This window comes from Aplysia californica, unplaced genomic scaffold (assembly GCF_000002075.1).
Source record: "Aplysia californica isolate F4 #8 unplaced genomic scaffold, AplCal3.0 scaffold00156, whole genome shotgun sequence".
NCBI lineage: Eukaryota > Metazoa > Mollusca > Gastropoda > Aplysiida > Aplysiidae > Aplysia > Aplysia californica.
The window spans coordinates 995,209-1,013,494 of NW_004797426.1; the positions used below are offsets into that span (position 1 = coordinate 995,209).

General features: G+C 40.3%; 1 protein-coding gene across 1 annotated transcript; it reads left to right on the top strand.

Moving 5' to 3' along the window:
• LOC101845167 (phenylalanine--tRNA ligase beta subunit) lies at positions 1-17,781 on the top strand. The gene is made up of 19 exons (XM_005097524.3): positions 1-210; positions 1,051-1,106; positions 1,542-1,639; positions 2,506-2,562; positions 3,357-3,429; positions 4,356-4,415; positions 5,150-5,205; positions 5,804-5,954; positions 6,704-6,812; positions 7,367-7,499; positions 8,277-8,328; positions 8,591-8,652; positions 9,910-10,016; positions 10,761-10,861; positions 11,728-11,808; positions 12,675-12,767; positions 13,314-13,431; positions 14,959-15,111; positions 15,983-17,781. Exons 1-19 carry the CDS (start codon positions 153-155, stop codon positions 16,132-16,134), a joined length of 1,770 nt encoding a protein of 589 aa, XP_005097581.1. The 5' UTR covers positions 1-152; the 3' UTR covers positions 16,135-17,781.
• The last annotated feature ends 505 nt before the right edge of the window (positions 17,782-18,286 follow it).

Sequence of the window (18,286 nt, forward strand, 5' to 3'; positions counted from 1 at the left end):
GCACCTGCGATCATCTCCTAGAAAGTTTCGTCATCGTTGCATGGCCTAGATCTACTCGTGTTTAGGGAAGCGTTCCGACACAACATATTGTCGAAATTTCTTTTTATTCAGTTTTTGCTATTGCTCTGAAATAGCTCAAACTACAATTCAATATGCCGACGATTTCTGTTAAAAGGGATGAGCTGTTCAAAGCTCTGGAACGAACATACAGTAAGTGGATGTGAATGGAAATTTAGCAGACGGTTTTGACTTCACTGCTTCACTCACAACAAAGTCAAAATTAAAAAAGGTGCCGGCGTCAGAGCCTTGTCAGGTTTTGGCTTTTGGTCCCGAAAGTATTGGGATATCGGTAACTATACTTTGTGTTATGGGGGTATGGTAGAGTTTTGAGTAAGGGTGTAATGTTAGTAGTTAATAATAGAATAATACTATTGTTGGGTCCAGGATGGCGGTCGGCTGCAAATCTTTGTCTTGTTGTCATTCTGCCCTAGGTCTAGTTTTGTCCTTTTTTTCCTGTTCTCTATTCCTGTACTGTCACCTCTACTTTCATCACCATTGTCTCCTCCCACCTCCCTGCCTTCTCTGTTTTCTTTTCTCCCTGTTATCTGACTCTCTCTCTCTACAGCTCTTCTTGGCTCCTTCCTCCTATTGCTGTGTTTCAGCCACACCCTTTTGTCTTAGGAGGTAAGATCGAACTGGTAACTTTGTCAGATGAGGGCAAAAAATCACAAAAGTCTTGTGTGCACGTTAAAGATCCCTTCGTGGTCCTAATGTTTAAGTTGGCTTCGGCCACCACTCATGCAAAATTAAACATTAATTCCAACCAACCAAAGCTGTAAAAATAGTCTAGATCTAGTAGAATACATTGGAATCTAGCTGCCTGAAGACAAGAGACCCTATGAAATAAACGGTCACATATATTACGTAAAAAATCAGTTGTACTGCAGGTTGAAGAACCAGCAGTCAACTGTCCTTGAGATCCAACAGGGGAACACAAAGAAAAATGTGGGTATTGAGTTTTTCATGGGGTTTTTTTCCATTTGCTTTCAGCTGATGAGGAATTTGATGAACTCTGCTTTGAGTATGGCCTGGAGTTGGATGAAGTCGTAAGTGACAGAAAATTTTTTATTTGCTGTGAATTGCTGGTTTGTTATTTCAAATCGTAGTACTTGTATTTACTGGACTGTGAAACAGGTTAATGTAATACTTGTTATTTGTTCTGTACAAGTCACTATATTTGCTGCTCGCTGAGGCATATTTTACTTTCAAATCTTTTAGCTCAAGTACTGTAACAAAATCCTGTCCTATTCTTGCCATCGATTTTTTAACATCTTTACAAATACGGATGATAACTGTTTTGCAACTTTTTAATTTAAGGAAAGTGCATCCCGAATTTATGATTTTGAAATCTTTACAACATATTGTTTAGATAATATTTTAAGTCCAAGGTTATGTAATTCAGTGTTGCAACATCATTTGAATTCTCTTCTATTTATTCTTTCATTTCGAATTCATGATGTAGTGTGTGCTTTCCATTTCAGACCTCGGAGAAAGAGCAAATGGAGAGGGAGAAGGGAGTAGGAAAGGCAGTAGGAGCCTCGGAGGTTGTGGAGTACAAGATTGACATACCGGCTAACAGGTATATCTGCTGTATAGTATGACAAGTTACTTTGGTACAATGTGCTCACTTATCTTTATATTTGAATAAACGATTTTTGGTATTTAACTGTTTATCTCCGGCAAGCAGCTCCTAGTGGCTTGCAGCCGGAACCGCTGTGCTGATGAGCCACTGGCAGCGGCTTGGGTGCTTTCCTTTACGACGCCTTTGACGTCAAATTACTTTTCAGCGATAGCCGAAAGAAAGTCTCTTTTTCTGAGAGATCATTCATGAGATGAAGAGATAGCAAAATAGGTTCACTTGTTTTGATTTAGTTCCTAGTTTTGTGACATATGTCAGTTTTAGAAATAAGGCCTTGGCATTATGTGTTCCCCCCCCCAACAGAGATAAAGAGTTAATCCAGCGTTATTGAATACTGGCAGTGTGATTCCACTTTATATTCGTTCCTTCATGTTTGTGTTAACTTGTAGTTAAGATAATAAATATAAAATATGCACTTCATACTTTAGTGCGAAGAGGATGAAAATGTGTTATACCAGTCAAACTGAAATGCACCATTGTTTTTTTGTTGGTTTTTTTAAGTAGAGAGAGAAGATCATAGAAGCAAGGGAATGAGGAAATTTGAGAGGGAAATGTGGATCTGTTTAGTTAGGCTTGAATACAAATATTATAACAAGGAAAGGACAAACTAAAATTTCCATAAAGACGAGACTGCTACTGTCTCTCAAATGAAATTATGTGTTAATTAATTATATATGAACCCTTCTAAATGTTTGTGTTTTTGTTTCTCAGGTCATGCTTCAATTAATATGACGATCATTGATCATGTGTCCTCGGTCTTTTCGTTCTGTCACAAAATGTTGTTCTGACTATGATGCTCTCCACAGATATGACTTGTTATGCGTGGAGGGCGTGAGCAGAGGCCTACGGGTTTTCCTTCAAAAGTGAGTGTTTCTATTTGTGGTGGATAGGCTGTAGATTTCATCGTCTATGTGTGGTGGATAGGCTGTAGATTTCATCGTCTATGTGTGGTGGATAGGCTGTAGCTTTCATCGTCTATGTGTGGTGGATAGGCTGTAGATTTCATCGTCTATGTGTGGTGGATAGGCTGTAGATTTCATCACTTTTACTCCCCTCTGTTTGGAAGAAGTGACCCTTCCTACTAATTACATGATAGACATAGAAAGTAAATAACCTCTTCTCATCTGAAACAGACAGAGATTTTTGTGTTTTAAAGTATTATAACCACAAAGAATTGGGTTACTGTGAAGTGGGTTTGAAGAAGAGGATGGGAGGGTTACAGACTCACTCATCAGGTTGTAAAGAGAATAAGTTTGAACAGCTAGAGTAGATCATTGCTTGACCGAGAGAAAAAAAAACCCCAGACCAAGGGGGCTCTGCATAGACATCTTCAGTCTGGTCCTTAAGCTGTAGGCTTGCCTGAGTCTTGTGCTTCTTCTATGAGATGTAGGGATGGCTGCTTCCCTGTCTAAAATTTTGTAAGTAATTTAGGTAGAACAAAAAAGGAAAAGAGTTATAATGTATATTAATATGTTGTTGTTTTCAAATCCCTTTGGCTGCGAGCATTTCGCTCTTGGCAGCGCAATGCCTCCCTCAAGTAACCACATGTCCTTGTCATCTGGTCAACGCCGGAGTAGAGCAGGCTTTGTAAGTCTGTAGGTGTGTGTATAATGTATATAGACGTCTGCTGATGTTGTTTTTGAATTGGTCGTTTCAGAGATCCCACTCCTCGCTACAAGGCTGTTCCACCAAAGACTGGTGCCCCCCAGAGGCTGGTTATACAGAGTTCTGTGAGTCTTCACTGTGCTGTTTTTGACATGATGTTAGAACAGTTTTCTTCTTTACTGCAGTTCTGGAAGACAAGGGGCTTTCTCTCTTCCTCCCCCTCCTCTCTCCATGTTCCTTACAAGTGCCCTACATTGCTGTGACCAGATTAGGCACTAGTTTATGACCTCCGTGACTCATCTAACAAGGACAACATTTTTATGATTACAAGTATTTAGACATTTTTACGCCCATTTTCAACACAATTTTGATAATTAAGAGGACAAGCTCCCTCCGGGTAATCCCAGGCTGTGTAGGAATTTATATTCAACAAAAAAAGGGGATAGTCAATAAGATAACCCCCATCGGAATCAAATGCACTTCTTTTGCAAGTGAGGTTAAGAGCCTCACCATTACTTTACAGACTCAAATTTGATTTCATTTTTTCTCCTTGATGTTATGCAGTTGCGAGAACTATAAAAACTTGAATTTCCATGAGCCCAGTTGGCATTCACAGATAAAGGTGCAGCAGTTTTTCTGTGGGTAAGATTTAGCAGGCTGTAGGGGCCGCCCTCTGTTCAAAAAGGTAGATCGGCAACAGCGACCATAGGTTAGCAGAAGTCTGTGACGGCGGGATGTCAAAGCATACTGGTACCTTACTGACTTGAAACACCTTGAAGGTTCGGGTCTCTCAGATTGATAGAATGTGTTCCAAGTACACTCATTCACAAAGTTCCTCCTCGTTGTGTTGCAATCTTTTAACACTTGCCGTCACATCTCGCTAATCGGCGATGTTTACCACCCAGTTTCTTTGGATTTTCCCCAAAATGCCTTTGCCTTTGATAGCGAGAATTTTTACTATATGAGCCTTGTGATGGCAAAGTGTTAATTGCTGATTCAATTCAGAACATTTTTGCTTGTGTCCAATGAATTCTATTTTTGTCTCTCACAGACAGCTCAAGTTCGACCGCATTGTGTTGCAGCTGTCCTCAGAAATATCAAGTTCACGCAGGTTTGTTCCAGTTTTGCTAGTGGGGATTTTTTTGTTGTCTTGATATCACTGTGGTTCTAATAATTCTGAATTATGATATGAATTTTTTAAATTATACAGAAAGAAAGACACCCAAGATATTCAGTCTAAGTCAGACAAATGGAGTGTGGAATTGTATCTGAGATATGGGGAAAATGCATCTTTCTATGGAAAAATTAAGAACATTTTATGTAATAAAAAAAACAGCAAATCATGCCCAAGATGCTATGGTGCCTACTCCAAAGGTGCATAATCATTCATCCCAACCAGAAAATAGTTTTGAATTCAGGAATTGCTTTTTTTTTAGATATGTAATATACTTTATAAAAGCATTTGATGTCTTACATTTATACTACCCCCCGGGGCGGTGCTACTGACTGAAGTGTCTTAAGGCCATTCTCAAGGGGAGGGGGGGGGGGCATGAACATCGCGAGTTCTTATGTAAGGTAGAATTGTAATTGTAAATGGGCTGATTCATCAAAACCTCCATTTCTTTTGTATGTTTGTCACACTCTTGTGACCCGCTATTTCCGGGGTGCCTTCATAGTCGAAGCAGACTTTGTGCTGTTGAAGCTAGAGAGGTGAGCAGAGTAAGTCTGATTCCCTGTAAGGACTTCTGTGTTGACATCCACCCCTTATCGCAGTTGCGAGCACCGTAAAACCTCTACTAAAACAAAAAAATACTTTTTTTAAACCTGTTTTTTGTCCTTGTGCAGGAGAGGTACGAAAGCTTCATTGACCTTCAAGACAAGCTTCATCAGAATATATGCAGGTAGAGGTTCTGTGTTCTTTTTTAAGTCAACTCGAAACTCCACAAGTAATGTTGTTATCAGATTCCTTTTGAACAATTGGCTTTCATTTTTTTTTTTTCTCCCCTAGGTGTGTGTATTTGTTTTAATTGGTGGGGGTGCGGATGTGTGAATTCTTGAATTTCTTGAAATATGAAATAATAATGATATACTTACCATCATTTTTTGTTGGTTATGAAATGAGGGGGGGGTTTGGTTTTGATGAAATAGTCAGTTCCTGGCTAACTGTGGTGATTATCTGGCTGGCCGTCTATAAAACCTAACGCTGCTGAATTCAACTTAATTTTCTGAATGCTCTTCTCAATGACACAAACCATATACATTATCTTCCTTTCCCCCCCCCCCAGCGTGGGTGGTTGGCAGGTGCTCTGGTGTGGTTTGCTCCTTCTTTCCTATCAAACATCTATTATCCTGATCTCTCTTCCTTCTTTTTTGTGTTTGTTACGCTCTTGTAACACCTCTAGTCTTCGGCACTTATATGACCTTATTGTGCTGCAAGTGCCGTAAAACTCTTACTAAAACTAAACCATATACATTATCTTCCTTCCCCCCGGCTGTCAGGCGACGGGCCCTGGTAGCCATCGGTACCCACGACCTTGACACGATTGAGGGCCCGTTCAGCTACGAGGCGCTGCCTCCGTCACAGATCAAGTTCAAACCTTTGGGTCAGGAGCAAGAGTACACCGCGGTGGAGCTGATGGAGCTGTACTCGGTGAGAGTTGGAGGGGAGGACTCTGATGAGATAGATAGAGGGAAGATGAGATACTACGAAGAAAGATAGAGTAAAGATGAGATATGGCTGAGATAGACAGAGTAAAGATGAAATACTGCTGAGACAGATAGAGTAGAGATGAGATATGGCTGAGAATAGACACAGATCTTTCCCATCAAATATCTGGCATCCTTTTTTTTCCGCCTTCTTTTTTGATGTTTCTTACTCTCTTGTAATACCAGGACGGTGCTACTGACTGAAGGCCTTTCCCAATGGGGGGACATTAACATGTTCTTATGCACAGTAGAATTGTAAATGGGCTGATTCATCAATGTCATGCTCATAACTGTGCCTGAACTGCGACAGGGAACTGCAGCTTTTTCTTTCCTAATCCTTACTATCGTCATTTTTCCTCTTCTGAAAAAATCATTCCCAACATCATCTTCGTCTCTTTCTTTGACAACAACCCCAGCATAATAAAACTGGGTGGTTTTTTGTTGAGAACTCACACACCACGCCGTGCTCTGCTGATGTTGTCTGGTCCACCTGCTTAGTGCCACAAGGTCCGATGACGTCATTTTTCCTGTACCTCTTTTGTATGTTTGTTGGCACTCATATGACCTTATGCAGTTGCGAGCGCCGTAAAACCTCTACTAAAACTGTATGTTTGTTCCACTCGTGTGACCTCTCTGTTGTCTGGTTGGCAATGGTGTTTTCTGTTCTGTTGTAAACGTTTGTGTTTTCTCCAGGGAGACAGCCACCTGAAGCCTTACCTGCCCATCATCCGAGACAAGCCGGTCTACCCAGTCATCTATGACAAGAACCGCGTGGTTCTCTCCATGCCTCCCATCATCAACGGTAAGCTTTTCGGCTTTTTATCACTCTCCATGCCTCCCATCATCAACGGTAAGCTTGTCTGCTTTTTACTTATTCCTTTCCCTTTGTTTCCTGTTTCATGTACTTGAAAACTTCCATGTACTCATGAACGGATAAATGCACCAAAATTGTAAATGTTAAACATCTCCGTCGATACAGTAGAGATATATTTGGAGATGCACTATTTGAGTCCTTCTCTTCAGAGCAAGTGCGGGCTTGGTAGGATGTTGTGTCCCTCAGAAATAGAGGGAGACTCTCGATTACAAATGTGAGGTGTGCTTACAAAATCCTTCTTTCCTATCAAGATTCAAATATCTATCATTCTTATCTCTCCTCCTTTTTTGTGTTTGTTACTCTCTTGTAACACCCCTAGTCTTCAGCACTTATATGACCTTATTGTGTTGCAAGTGCCGTAAAACTCTTACGAAAACTAAATTTTTCTCCCAAGATATTTGTTATGAGAATTACTTTTGTAGTGTCAGCATGTAACTTGTTGGCCGAGGTTTTGCTAAAAATTGTCAGTATTGTTTCCGCAGGTGAACATTCAAAGATCACCCTCAACACTCGCAATGTGTTCATTGAAGCCACAGCGACTGACCTGACCAAGGCCAAGATAGTGCTGGACACCCTGGTGGCAATGTTCTCTGTGTATTGTGAGGTCCCCTTTGAGTAAGTCACATTTTACTGAACTCTTTAAACCCCATCGGACGCTAGGAAAATCCTGCGATAATAACTATGTTCCCCATCGGATGCTAGGAAAATCCCGCGATAATAACTATGTTCCCCATCGGACACTGTGAACGTCCGATACTAGAAACAACTGTTTTGTTTCATTTAGAGCTAGTTTTTGCTCGTTTTCCGGAATTAGTACCAATCCAAGTTTTTTTGTAATGACTAAGCCTTTGTTTCCACTATTTAGAAGTTAGGCAAGCTTCTGAGGTTATAATGAGACGATAGTGCAACGGGTTGAGATGACTGTAGAAAAAACTCCCAGAAACGGTGGAAAAACTCAGGGTTTAAAGGGTTAAGAATGCCTGATTGCTTGTATGTGTGGATGAATATACGCTCATTGTTATATATACAGATTGTTGGTAGGAAGTACAGTTGTTCTTTAGAGTGAGTGTTTGTGTGTGTGTATGTGTGTATATGTATGTTGGTAAGTGTGTGGTAAATGATTTTTTGAGAAATACTGACAGTTTCAAAGAGATCTTCGCGCTAGAAGTATTCCAAAATGTGAAAAATACAACCCCAGGGTACAAAATGACCCCAGGGTGTACGGATAGGGTTAATTGGAAAGAGTATGGTATATTTAATATTTCACTAATCTTTCCCTTGAACTGGTCAAAGCTGGTGCTGTTTTGCCTTATTGTTATTATGTAATTGAACATGATACATAATGGTTGGATGGGGGTTTTTTTTTAACGAATTGTCCTGACTTGTTCTCAGAGTGGAGATGGCAGAAGTTGTCCAGCCTGACGGGACTGTGTGCAAGTACCCGGTGAGTGTGGGGCAAGGGATGGTCTTTGTGGGTGGTTGGTGGGTGCTCTGGTGGGGTTTGCTTCTTCTTTCCTCCTATCGAACATCTATCGTCCTGATCTCTCCTCCTTCTTTTTTATGTTTATTACTCTCATGTAACACCTCTAATCTTTGACACTTATATGACCTTATTGTGTTGCAAGTGCCGTAACACTCTTACTAAAACTAAGGAAAGGGTGAAGTCATTGCTTCTTATTCTTCTCTCGTTCCGTCTGTCTCCCTAGGAACTTGCCTACAGGACGGAGACAGTCAGTGCTGCACAGATTCGCAAACAAGTCGGAGCGGAGTAAGTCTATCCCCGTGGTTTTATGCACCCCGCATAATTTAGCAAAATTTGATCTTTTTTTGCATAATTTCTGATTGTTTTCCTTTATCATTCTTTGTTAGAATGAACAGAATCGCATAATTTCACATTTTTGGACCCAGTTTGCATAATTTCACAACTTTTCTTGCATAGAACGACAGGGATAGGTGAGTTGTGCTGAGAGTTGGGAGACAGGGATAGGTGAGTTGTGCTGAGAGTTGGGAGACAGGGATAGGTGAGTTGTGCTGAGAGTTGGGAGACAGGGATAGGTGAGTTGTGCTGGGAGTTGGGAGACAGGGATAGGTGAGTTGTGCTGAGAGTTGGGAGACAGGGATAGGTGAGTTGTGCTGAGAGTTGGGAGACAGGGATAGGTGAGTTGTGTTGAGAGTTGGGAGACAGAGATAGGTGAGTTGTGCTGAGAGTTGGGAGACAGGGATAGGTGAGTTGTGCTGGGAGTTGGGAGACAGGGATAGGTGAGTTGTGCTGAGAGTTGGGAGACAGGGATAGGTGAGTTGTGCTGAGAGTTGGGAGACAGGGATAGGTGAGTTGTGCTGAGAGTTGGGAGAGGGTCTCCACTACCAACAGTTATTGGTTCTTTGAATGGAAATGTTTTATTCCTCCATTTACACAGTTTAATTTAATCGTCTGGTGACTCCAACGAAAAAATTCTTTTAACTTTAACTTGGTTTATCAGCTGTGCACCCAAATTTCCATTAATAGCAGTCACTAAATGCTTGTAATTTTAGAGCAGTATAGTTTTCCTCAGTTGGGCATAGTTTCAGCTCCTGTTTGATTTACATAGTCCCCAACCAAAATATGTGAAAAAATGTATTTGGTACGTTTTTTAAAGTCTGGGTTCGCTAGTCCACTTTCTTGCTAGAAGATAACTGTTTTTGCAATTGTTTCACTTATTTTGGGCTCCCGAGGACGTTGAGATTGTTTCAGAATGCTGTCAGGTCTGTTGGGCTCATGACAGACAGGGTGTCTGTCGCTGCACTCCCCATGGGGAAAATACACTAGGCCTGCTCAGTGGCACCAAAGAGCGCCGGTATTATTATATTATTGAGAAGCAAAATAAAAACTGACCTGTGGAAATTCCCGATGACATGGTGCGTCTAGCGGGAGACACCCTGTACATTGTGAAAAGCATGGAATTTGCTGTTCAGCGGCAATTTGTGCTATGAATATACTGTTTTTTCATTATTATTATGATGATTATTTGTGAATTGATTGTGACAGGATCGCGTCGGCAGACATGGCAAAACTCCTGACCAAGATGTGCCTGCAGAGTAGTCTAGCCGCTGATGGAGACAGCCTCTCGGTGGAGATTCCTCCCACTCGCTCTGATATCCTTTTGTACCTCTTATCACAGTTAGCGGCTAGAAGTGGAACCAATGAATTGGAAAAAAAAGAATATTAATCCGGAATATTAATCTGCAGACAGGGAAAAGAGGCTAAAACCGCACCTGGACATGGATGGCTGGTGCCTCTATAAATAGAATTATTGATGGCCAAGGTCACAGTTAACGGTGGAATTTGTGGGTGGTTAGCCAGAGCTCTCGTGTGGTTTGCTCCTTCATTTCTGTCCAACATCTATTGTTCTTATTTTTTTTCCAAAACCTTTTGGATACCTGTTACTATCATTCATATTGTGATGGTTGGTCAGTCTGCAGAGAATAGACAAATGAAAGGGGCGCAGTCTTACCTTCTCACTCAAAGTCTCTCTCTCTCTCTCTCTCTCTCTCTCTCTCTCTCTCTCTCTGCTTAGCTGGAAATTTAAATCAAAGTCTGTGAACCCCGCGGGGCGGTGCCACTGACTGAAGTGTCTTTAGGCCATTCCCAAAGGGGGGGGGGGACATTTCTCGTTCTAGTGAACAGTAGAATTGTAAATGGGCTGATCAAACAATGTCATGCTCATAACTGTGCCTGAACTACAACAGGGAATTGCTGCTTTTTCTTTCTTAATCCTTACTATCGTCATTTTCCTCTACTTCTTTTGTATGTTTGTCACACTCTTGTGAACTGCTATTTTCGAGGTGCCTTGATAGTCGAAGCAGACTTTGTGGTTTGTTTCCTTGACACTGCGTCACATATTTTGCATCAGTGTGACATCATGGAAGATGTGGCCATCGCTTACGGTTTTGACAAGATTCAGAAGACTGTGCCCAACACAAACTGTATTGCTGAACAGGTGAGGGCAGTGGTCGGGGAATGTTTTTGCCTACAACTCTTAGGATAGTTTGAGAGCTCAACTCATTCACTACGTAATTTATTTCTCATTCTGACATAGTTTTTATTCTGGAGCTCTAAATAGCATATAAAGTGGGTGGTTGGTGGGTACTCTGGTGTGGTTTGCTTCTTCTTTCCCATAAAAAATCTATCGTCTTTATCTCCCCTCCTTCTTTTTTGTGTTTGTTGTTACTCTCTTGTAACACCTCTAACCGTCGGCACTTAAATGACCTTATTGTGTTGCAAAACTCTTACTAAAACTTTTTAAAATAGCATATAAAGTGCTTAGGGATATCATGAATCTTTTTTCTTTTTTTTTTTCTTTCATCGTTTTGTCCTTCATTATGTTGATGCATCAGCTGTGAAGAGAAATCTGCTCTTGAAGCTCTTCAATATATTGTATTTTTTCTTTAGAAATTGTTATTGGGAAAACTGAAGCTTTAGGGAAAGGTTTAGCAGTCCTGTGCGGTTTGTATTTTTTGGTCTTTATTTGGGTATCATTTATTCCTGCCATTAAAAGTTGTGTGTAAATGGTTGGCGGACGCTCTAGTGTGGTTTGCTCCTTCTTTCCTTACTTACTTGCTTGGTTGGAGAATAGGCGTCATTGCAGGCCGCACAATGCCATAGCTGCTCCTCCTTTTCCTGCTGATTGTGCATTCTTTTCAACCAAACGTCTATCTTCCTTAAATCTTTCCTTCTTTTCGAGGTTTGTTACTCCTTTGTAACACCTGTAATCTTTGGCACTTATATGACCTAATTGTGTTACAAGTGCTGTAAAACATATACTAAACTAGAATGTTGTTAAGAGTTGTGTGTTTTATTTCGCAGTTCCCGCTGAACAAACTGTCTGATCTGTTGAGGAGGGACGTCGCCGCCTGCGGCTTTACCGAGGTTCTCACCTTTGCCCTGGTGAGTGAGGGGAACTTTGGCAGGAGATGGAATACCTTATGCAGTTGCGAGCGCCGTAAAACCTCTACTAAACTAAACTAGGAGAGTTTGTAGACAAGAAAAAATGAGTTGATTTTGAAAGGCTAAGAAATGATCAGACTAAAGTAGATTCCTTTAGAATGCTGTACATAGTTATAAAACCACCTGGTTTCCGCAGAAAAATTTTGGTACGGTACGTCATCATCGTGAGCACAGATTTTTCATGGAATACCTATCTGTAGGGAAAGAGTTTAATTAGCATGTCTGTCCCCGCGGTTTTTTATGAACCCCCACATAATTTAGCAAAATTTGAACATTTTTTGTATAAATTCTAATTATTTTCCTTTATCAGTCTTTTAGTTTTTAGTTTTAGAAGAGGTTTTACGGGGCTCGCAACTGCATAAGGTCATATGAGCGCCAGTTTATCATTCTTTGTTAAAATTAACAGAATTGCATAATTTCACTTTTTTGGGGGGAGGCATAAAACCGCGGGGACAGGCAAGACATGACGCATAGTTTGTTTAGCTTTATGATCAAAGTCTGTGTGTTTATAGTAACCAGAGTGGGTGGTTGGCAGGTGCTCTGGTGTGGTTTGCTCCTTCTTTCCTATCAAACATCCATCGTCCTGATCTCTTCTCCTTCTTTTTTGTGTTTGTTACTCTCTTGTAACACATCTATTCTTCTGCACTTATGTGACCTTATTGTGTTGCAAGTGCCGTAAAACTTTTATGCAAATATTTTTTTTAAAGTAACCAGTGATAACAAATTTCTCTCATAGTTTGTTTAGCTTTATGATCAAAATCTCTGTGTTTATAAATAGTAACGAGTGACGGCAAATTTCCCTCCAGTGCTCTAAAGCCGATGTGGCCGACAAGCTTGGGAAGAAGATCGAGGACGCGAAAGCTGTGCACATTTCTAACCCCAAGACAGCAGAGTTTCAGGTGAGTCCGAGTTGCTCATCGTGTCGGGACGTGCGATTTGTCGTAGTAGAATGTGTCCTGTGATCGTATGACCTTATGCAGTTGTGTATACCAGACTGTTTATCAGTGAAATGAGGTTACTCAGTGGTCTATCGTATCCATACGATGTGGGGAACTCTGTGCCATCACTTTCCTAAGAGGAAATTTACTCGTTAATCCAATCCGTACACTTTGCATAGCAGTCTGTCAAAGTGATTCTTTTAGAAATACTGAAAGTTTCAAAGAGATCTTCGTACTAGAAGTATTCTAAAATGTGAAGAATACAACCCCAGGGGTACAAAATGACCCCAGGGTGTACGGATAGGGTTAATCTAAAAACAGTGGTATGTTAAGTTGAAGGAAAATGGAATAATTTGTTGTTGTTGTTGTATTTGAGCAACCTCTCTGAACGGAAAACTTGGCTAACCTGAAGAAATTCTCTGGCCATCCCGCAAATTTTAGTTTAAGCGGACTCCACTATATATTCGATATGATGATGCCTTCTTTGAAACTTATTGAAAACTTCAGATTGCCAGGACAACTTTGCTGCCCGGAGTTCTGAAGACGTTGTACCACAACAAAGGGATGCCCTTGCCGCTGAAGCTCTTCGAAATCTCGGACATCGTTTATCAGGATCCTTCCAAAGGTGAGATACGATGTTATCACAAATTAGTGCTTTCCCTAAGCTGAAATGACTTATTGGCAGTCATAAGTGCAGCTGGATATATTTATATTGTATGATCTATTTTTTCAAATAATAATAATAATAATATATAACATTTATATAGCGCATTTCCAAAAAAAGTAGCTCAATGCGCTTTACATTGGAATACCCATTTTTCAAAAACCTTTCTTACCACTTCCTTTCTTCCCAAGCAATATACATTAATGCACACACACACACACACACACACACACACACACACACACACACACACACACACACACACACTCACACAGACTATTTTCATCCAGACATAGGAACAGAACAACTATAATGAAAGATAACATTAAAAGCTTATGAAGGATAGGCCTGTAGGAACAGAAAATGTTTAAGATGTCTTTTGAAGCTATCAAGTGTTCTTATTTGTCTTAGTTTCATGGGTAATCTGTTCCACATAAATGGACCAAGATATGAGAAAGATCTCTCTCCATATGATTTGTATGATTTTACAGGTGTCACAAGTAGGGTGTTATCGTTTGATGATCTTAGGTTTCTCCCTGGTTTATATATACTGATAAGTTCTTGTAGATAAAAAGGAGCAGTTTTATTTACACATTTGAAACACATGACGCAGATTTTAAATATTATTCGTTCTTTTACAGGGAGCCAATGCAGTTCTTTTAATAATGGAGTGACATGGTCTCGTTTTTTAGATCTTGTTATCAGTCTAGCGGCATTGTTTTGAATGACTTGTAAACGATTCAAATATTTGTTGTTCAGACCTGCTAGGAGTGAGTTACAATAGTCTAATATAGATAGGATAAGAGATGTTACCAGTGTTTTTGTGGTCTCTTCGTTTAAGTACTTTCGAACTAGGCCTATCCTTCTCAGCTGAAAATAAAGGGATTTGGACAGAGATCCTACAAACGAGCCCATTGATAAGTGTTGGTCAATATATACACCGAGATTCCTGACTTCTTTACTAGATGTCATATGCCCATATAAATCAAAGTTGACACTTTCCAGATCTTTATTTAATCGTGGATTTTTTATAAGAATGATATCTGTCTTTTCTTCGTTTAGTTTCAATTTGTTTATTTACTCAGTTATAAATTAAAGACTTGTGTTTGGAACTTGCATGCCTGTTGTATCAATTGGACTACTGATTTCCATGAAAGCAGTTTCATTGTACATTTCCTACAAGTTTTTCTTTGTAACAAACGACTGGATTTTTCTTGACTTTATTACTTGTTTATGCCGTGTCCATCTTTCTATGTAGTGAATTGTTGGAGGTTGTAAGTGAGTGGTTGGCGGGTGCTCTGGTGTCGTTTGCTCCGTCTTTCGTATCAAACACATATCGTCTTTATCTCTCCTCCTTCTTTTTTATGTTTGTTACTCTCTTGTAACACCTCTAATCTTCAGCACTTATATGACCTTATTGTGTTGCAAGTGCCGTAAAATACTTACTAAACAAAACAAAAAAACTCTTCCCTGTGTTGCTCTGGACAGATGTCGGCTCCCGCAATGAGCGCCACCTGTGTGCGGTCAACTACAACCGCTCGTCGGAGTTTGAGGTGATCCACGGCCTGCTGGACCGCGTCATGCAGCTGCTGGAGGTGCCGTTTGGCGGGCCCGACGGATACCGCCTGGAGGCTGACACAGGTCAGTCACCCGAACTTTTGCTTCTTGTCAAATTCTTGTAATATCACTTGACCGTTCACATTTTTCTATTAATCAGGTGGCGTCAATATCATAGAAATGGGCAAGGGACCAAAAACCCCCCCAAAACTTGACCGTTCAGTTCAAGAATCTCGTACGCCACATATTTTTAAAAAGTCGACTTTTTTGCTTTTCGATGGCCGAAGATCTGCCTCTGTCCCACATCTTTTCGATGCAAGGATCTGGCTTTTAGATTTAAATTTACAGTCCGATCCTCACATGGAAGACATATATGAGGGAGGAAGATGTGCAGTCAAGGAAAAGCGAAAAAAGTCAATTTACTGAACCGTTAGACTGTATGTTTATGTCATGTACAGTCGATCAACCACATGACCCACACGACCACCTGACCCACACGACCACCTGTACAAATGACCACTTTCCACTTCTTCCCATCCTTCCCCCCCTCCCCGCCCTCCTTCCATTTTTTCTTTATTGCGACACTGTGCAAGATGACCATGGGTGGTTGGCGGGCGCTCTGTTATGGTTTGCTCCTTCTTTCCTATAAAAAAATCTATCGTCTCTGTCTCCTCTCCTTCCTTTTTGTGTTTGTTACTTTCTTGTAACACCTCTAATCTTCGGCACTTATATGACCTTATTGTGTTGCAAGTGCCGTAAAACACTTACTAAAACTAAACTAAACGTGATTTGACAACTTTCAACTTGCATGTTTTCAGTGCAAAATAACTGTTGTTGAGCCTGTGTGTTTCTCTGTAATGCAAAGAAGTGTCTGTGGTTGAAATATATATATATGTATATACAAAATTTATTTTAAAATGAAACTCATATTTCTACATTTTTGTTTCGCCGGCAGATCCCACCTTCTTTCCCGGCCGCTGTGCCAAAATCGTGGCCAGAGATCGGGTTATAGGTCATCTAGGCACCCTTCACCCTGACGTTATCTCAAACTTTGACCTCAACATGCCCTGCTCGGCCCTGGAGATCACTATTGAACCATTCTTGTAGAATTTTCACACTCCCATATGTAATAATGTCTGCTGCCATTTTATTTGGGGTTTTTTTCCATTGGTTTTTTTTTTGGGGGGGGGTTTGTATGTTAGAGAAACTAAGTGAACTGGAATCCTTGAAGAAAACAGTAAATGGAGGTGCTTTAGTAAAGTCTGGTCTTCTATTAATAGTCTCAGACCATTTAGGTCTTTTTTTTTCAACTTTCTGTGAGTCATGATTGTTTTCTTTAGTTTTAACATATATATATATATATATATTTTAATATATATATAAGTGCAGAAGATGAGAGGTGTAACTTAAAGAGTAACAGGAACAGATGAGAAGGAGGGGAAGAGAGTGGCAATAAATGTGTGACAGGAAAGGAGCAAACCACATCACCAGAGCATCCACCAACTACTACTGGCTGGCCATGTTTGTCTCCGTGGGTCCCATCTTTTGTAACATTCTGTTTGATCAGAAACTCTGTCCATGTTGAATCGTGTAGTGTTCACCCTTTTCTCACATTAGCTTCTCTCGTTCTGACTGCAAGTTTCTATTTCCATAGCTTTTGGAGGGGAGTGCTTTCCACAGTTTATGAATGATTAGTACTGGTACTAATTTTAGGACAAATCCAACCCCTTTTCTTTAGGGTAATCTTCTTCTCCTCTAAGATTAGGTATAATTTTCTTCTCTGAGATTAGGTATTATTTATTACTGATTAACGTCAATTAGATAAATAATGCATATAAATTTTACTTTGGTTTCTTACAAGATGCCATTCTTCAGGGTTCCTTGCTCTTGCTTTACTCTCTCCTGGTTTCTCTCCCCATTCCCACGTTTCTGCTGGCCCAAATGGTTGAATAAAAAGAAATTAGACAGTGGAAAATACCTCAAACCTTAACCCTATCCGTACGCCCTGGGGTAATTTTGTACCTCCGGGCTTGTATTTTTCACAGTTTAGAATACCTCTAGAAAGAAGATCTCTTTGAAACTTTCAGTATTTCTCAAAAAATCCTTTTCACAGACTGCTATGAAAAGCTTACGGATCTGATTAACGAGTAAATTTTGAAACTTTGAAAGTGATGGCACAGAGTTCCCCACGTCGTATGGATACGATAGTAAAACACGACGTACGGATAGGGTTAAGTGGTGGCAGAGAGTTCCCCACGTCGTATGGATACGTTTGTAAATCTCGACGTACGGATAGGGTTAAGATCTGGTCGGGAAGAGCTATTGGATTATTTGAGCAGTTGGAAAAGTTGAGGCAATCGTACTACTTTGCTCTTTTGGCATCTTGCAAGACACAAAGTGTCCCCTTTCTCCATTCTAGGGGTACAATACACGGCATATGGTAAAAATGTCAGATGAGAATTTATTGTAACTACTCTTCACATTGTATCAGAATGACTACTCACATCCTGTTTTTCATTGCACCACGTGCATTCTTCCTATTTCTTTTCACTGAGAATATATATCACAGTGTAAAAAAAAAATAATCCAACTGTTTGCTTTAGTTTGCGGCAGTTAGCTTAATTTTCTCTACTGGTTGATAATTTATTTGGAATGAGTTCCTCGTGATCATATTTTTTTTAGCTTGTTATTTTGTTTTCTTGTGAGAAAATGAGAGAATGTGGGCTAAACAATAAATATTTTCTGCGTATTTCACGGGAGTTTTTTGTGTGTTTCTGATTAGAAGTGGTTTCTTACGATCCTTTTCTATATAGTTTATGTACCTGCAAGTGAGACAAAGAAGCTATCATCATAATCATCCAGTGCCTTGCCGACTGGCGTGGGCGATCATGGACCTCCACTTCACTCTGTCTTGCGTTGCAGCGATGGTGTCTGTTGTTCTTACTGCTCCCAGCCATGTTGTCAACTTGTCCAGTATCTTTTCCCTCTGTCTGCCTCTGCCTCTCTTTCCGTCAAACTTGCCTATTGTTACAAAATTATTCTCCAATGCTTCTTTCTGCATTGTGTGTCCAATGAAATTTGCCTGTCGCTTTCGTATATTCGTCATAAGCTGTCGTCTGCAATTTGCTTCAACCAAGAAGCCATAAGTACCGTATATCATCGAGTATTCGATTCATCCGTGGATAAAACTCGTGTAGACGAGAGCCAAAATTTGGATTTAAAAGTCATCTAGGCTGTGCATTGGATAATTATGTCCAAA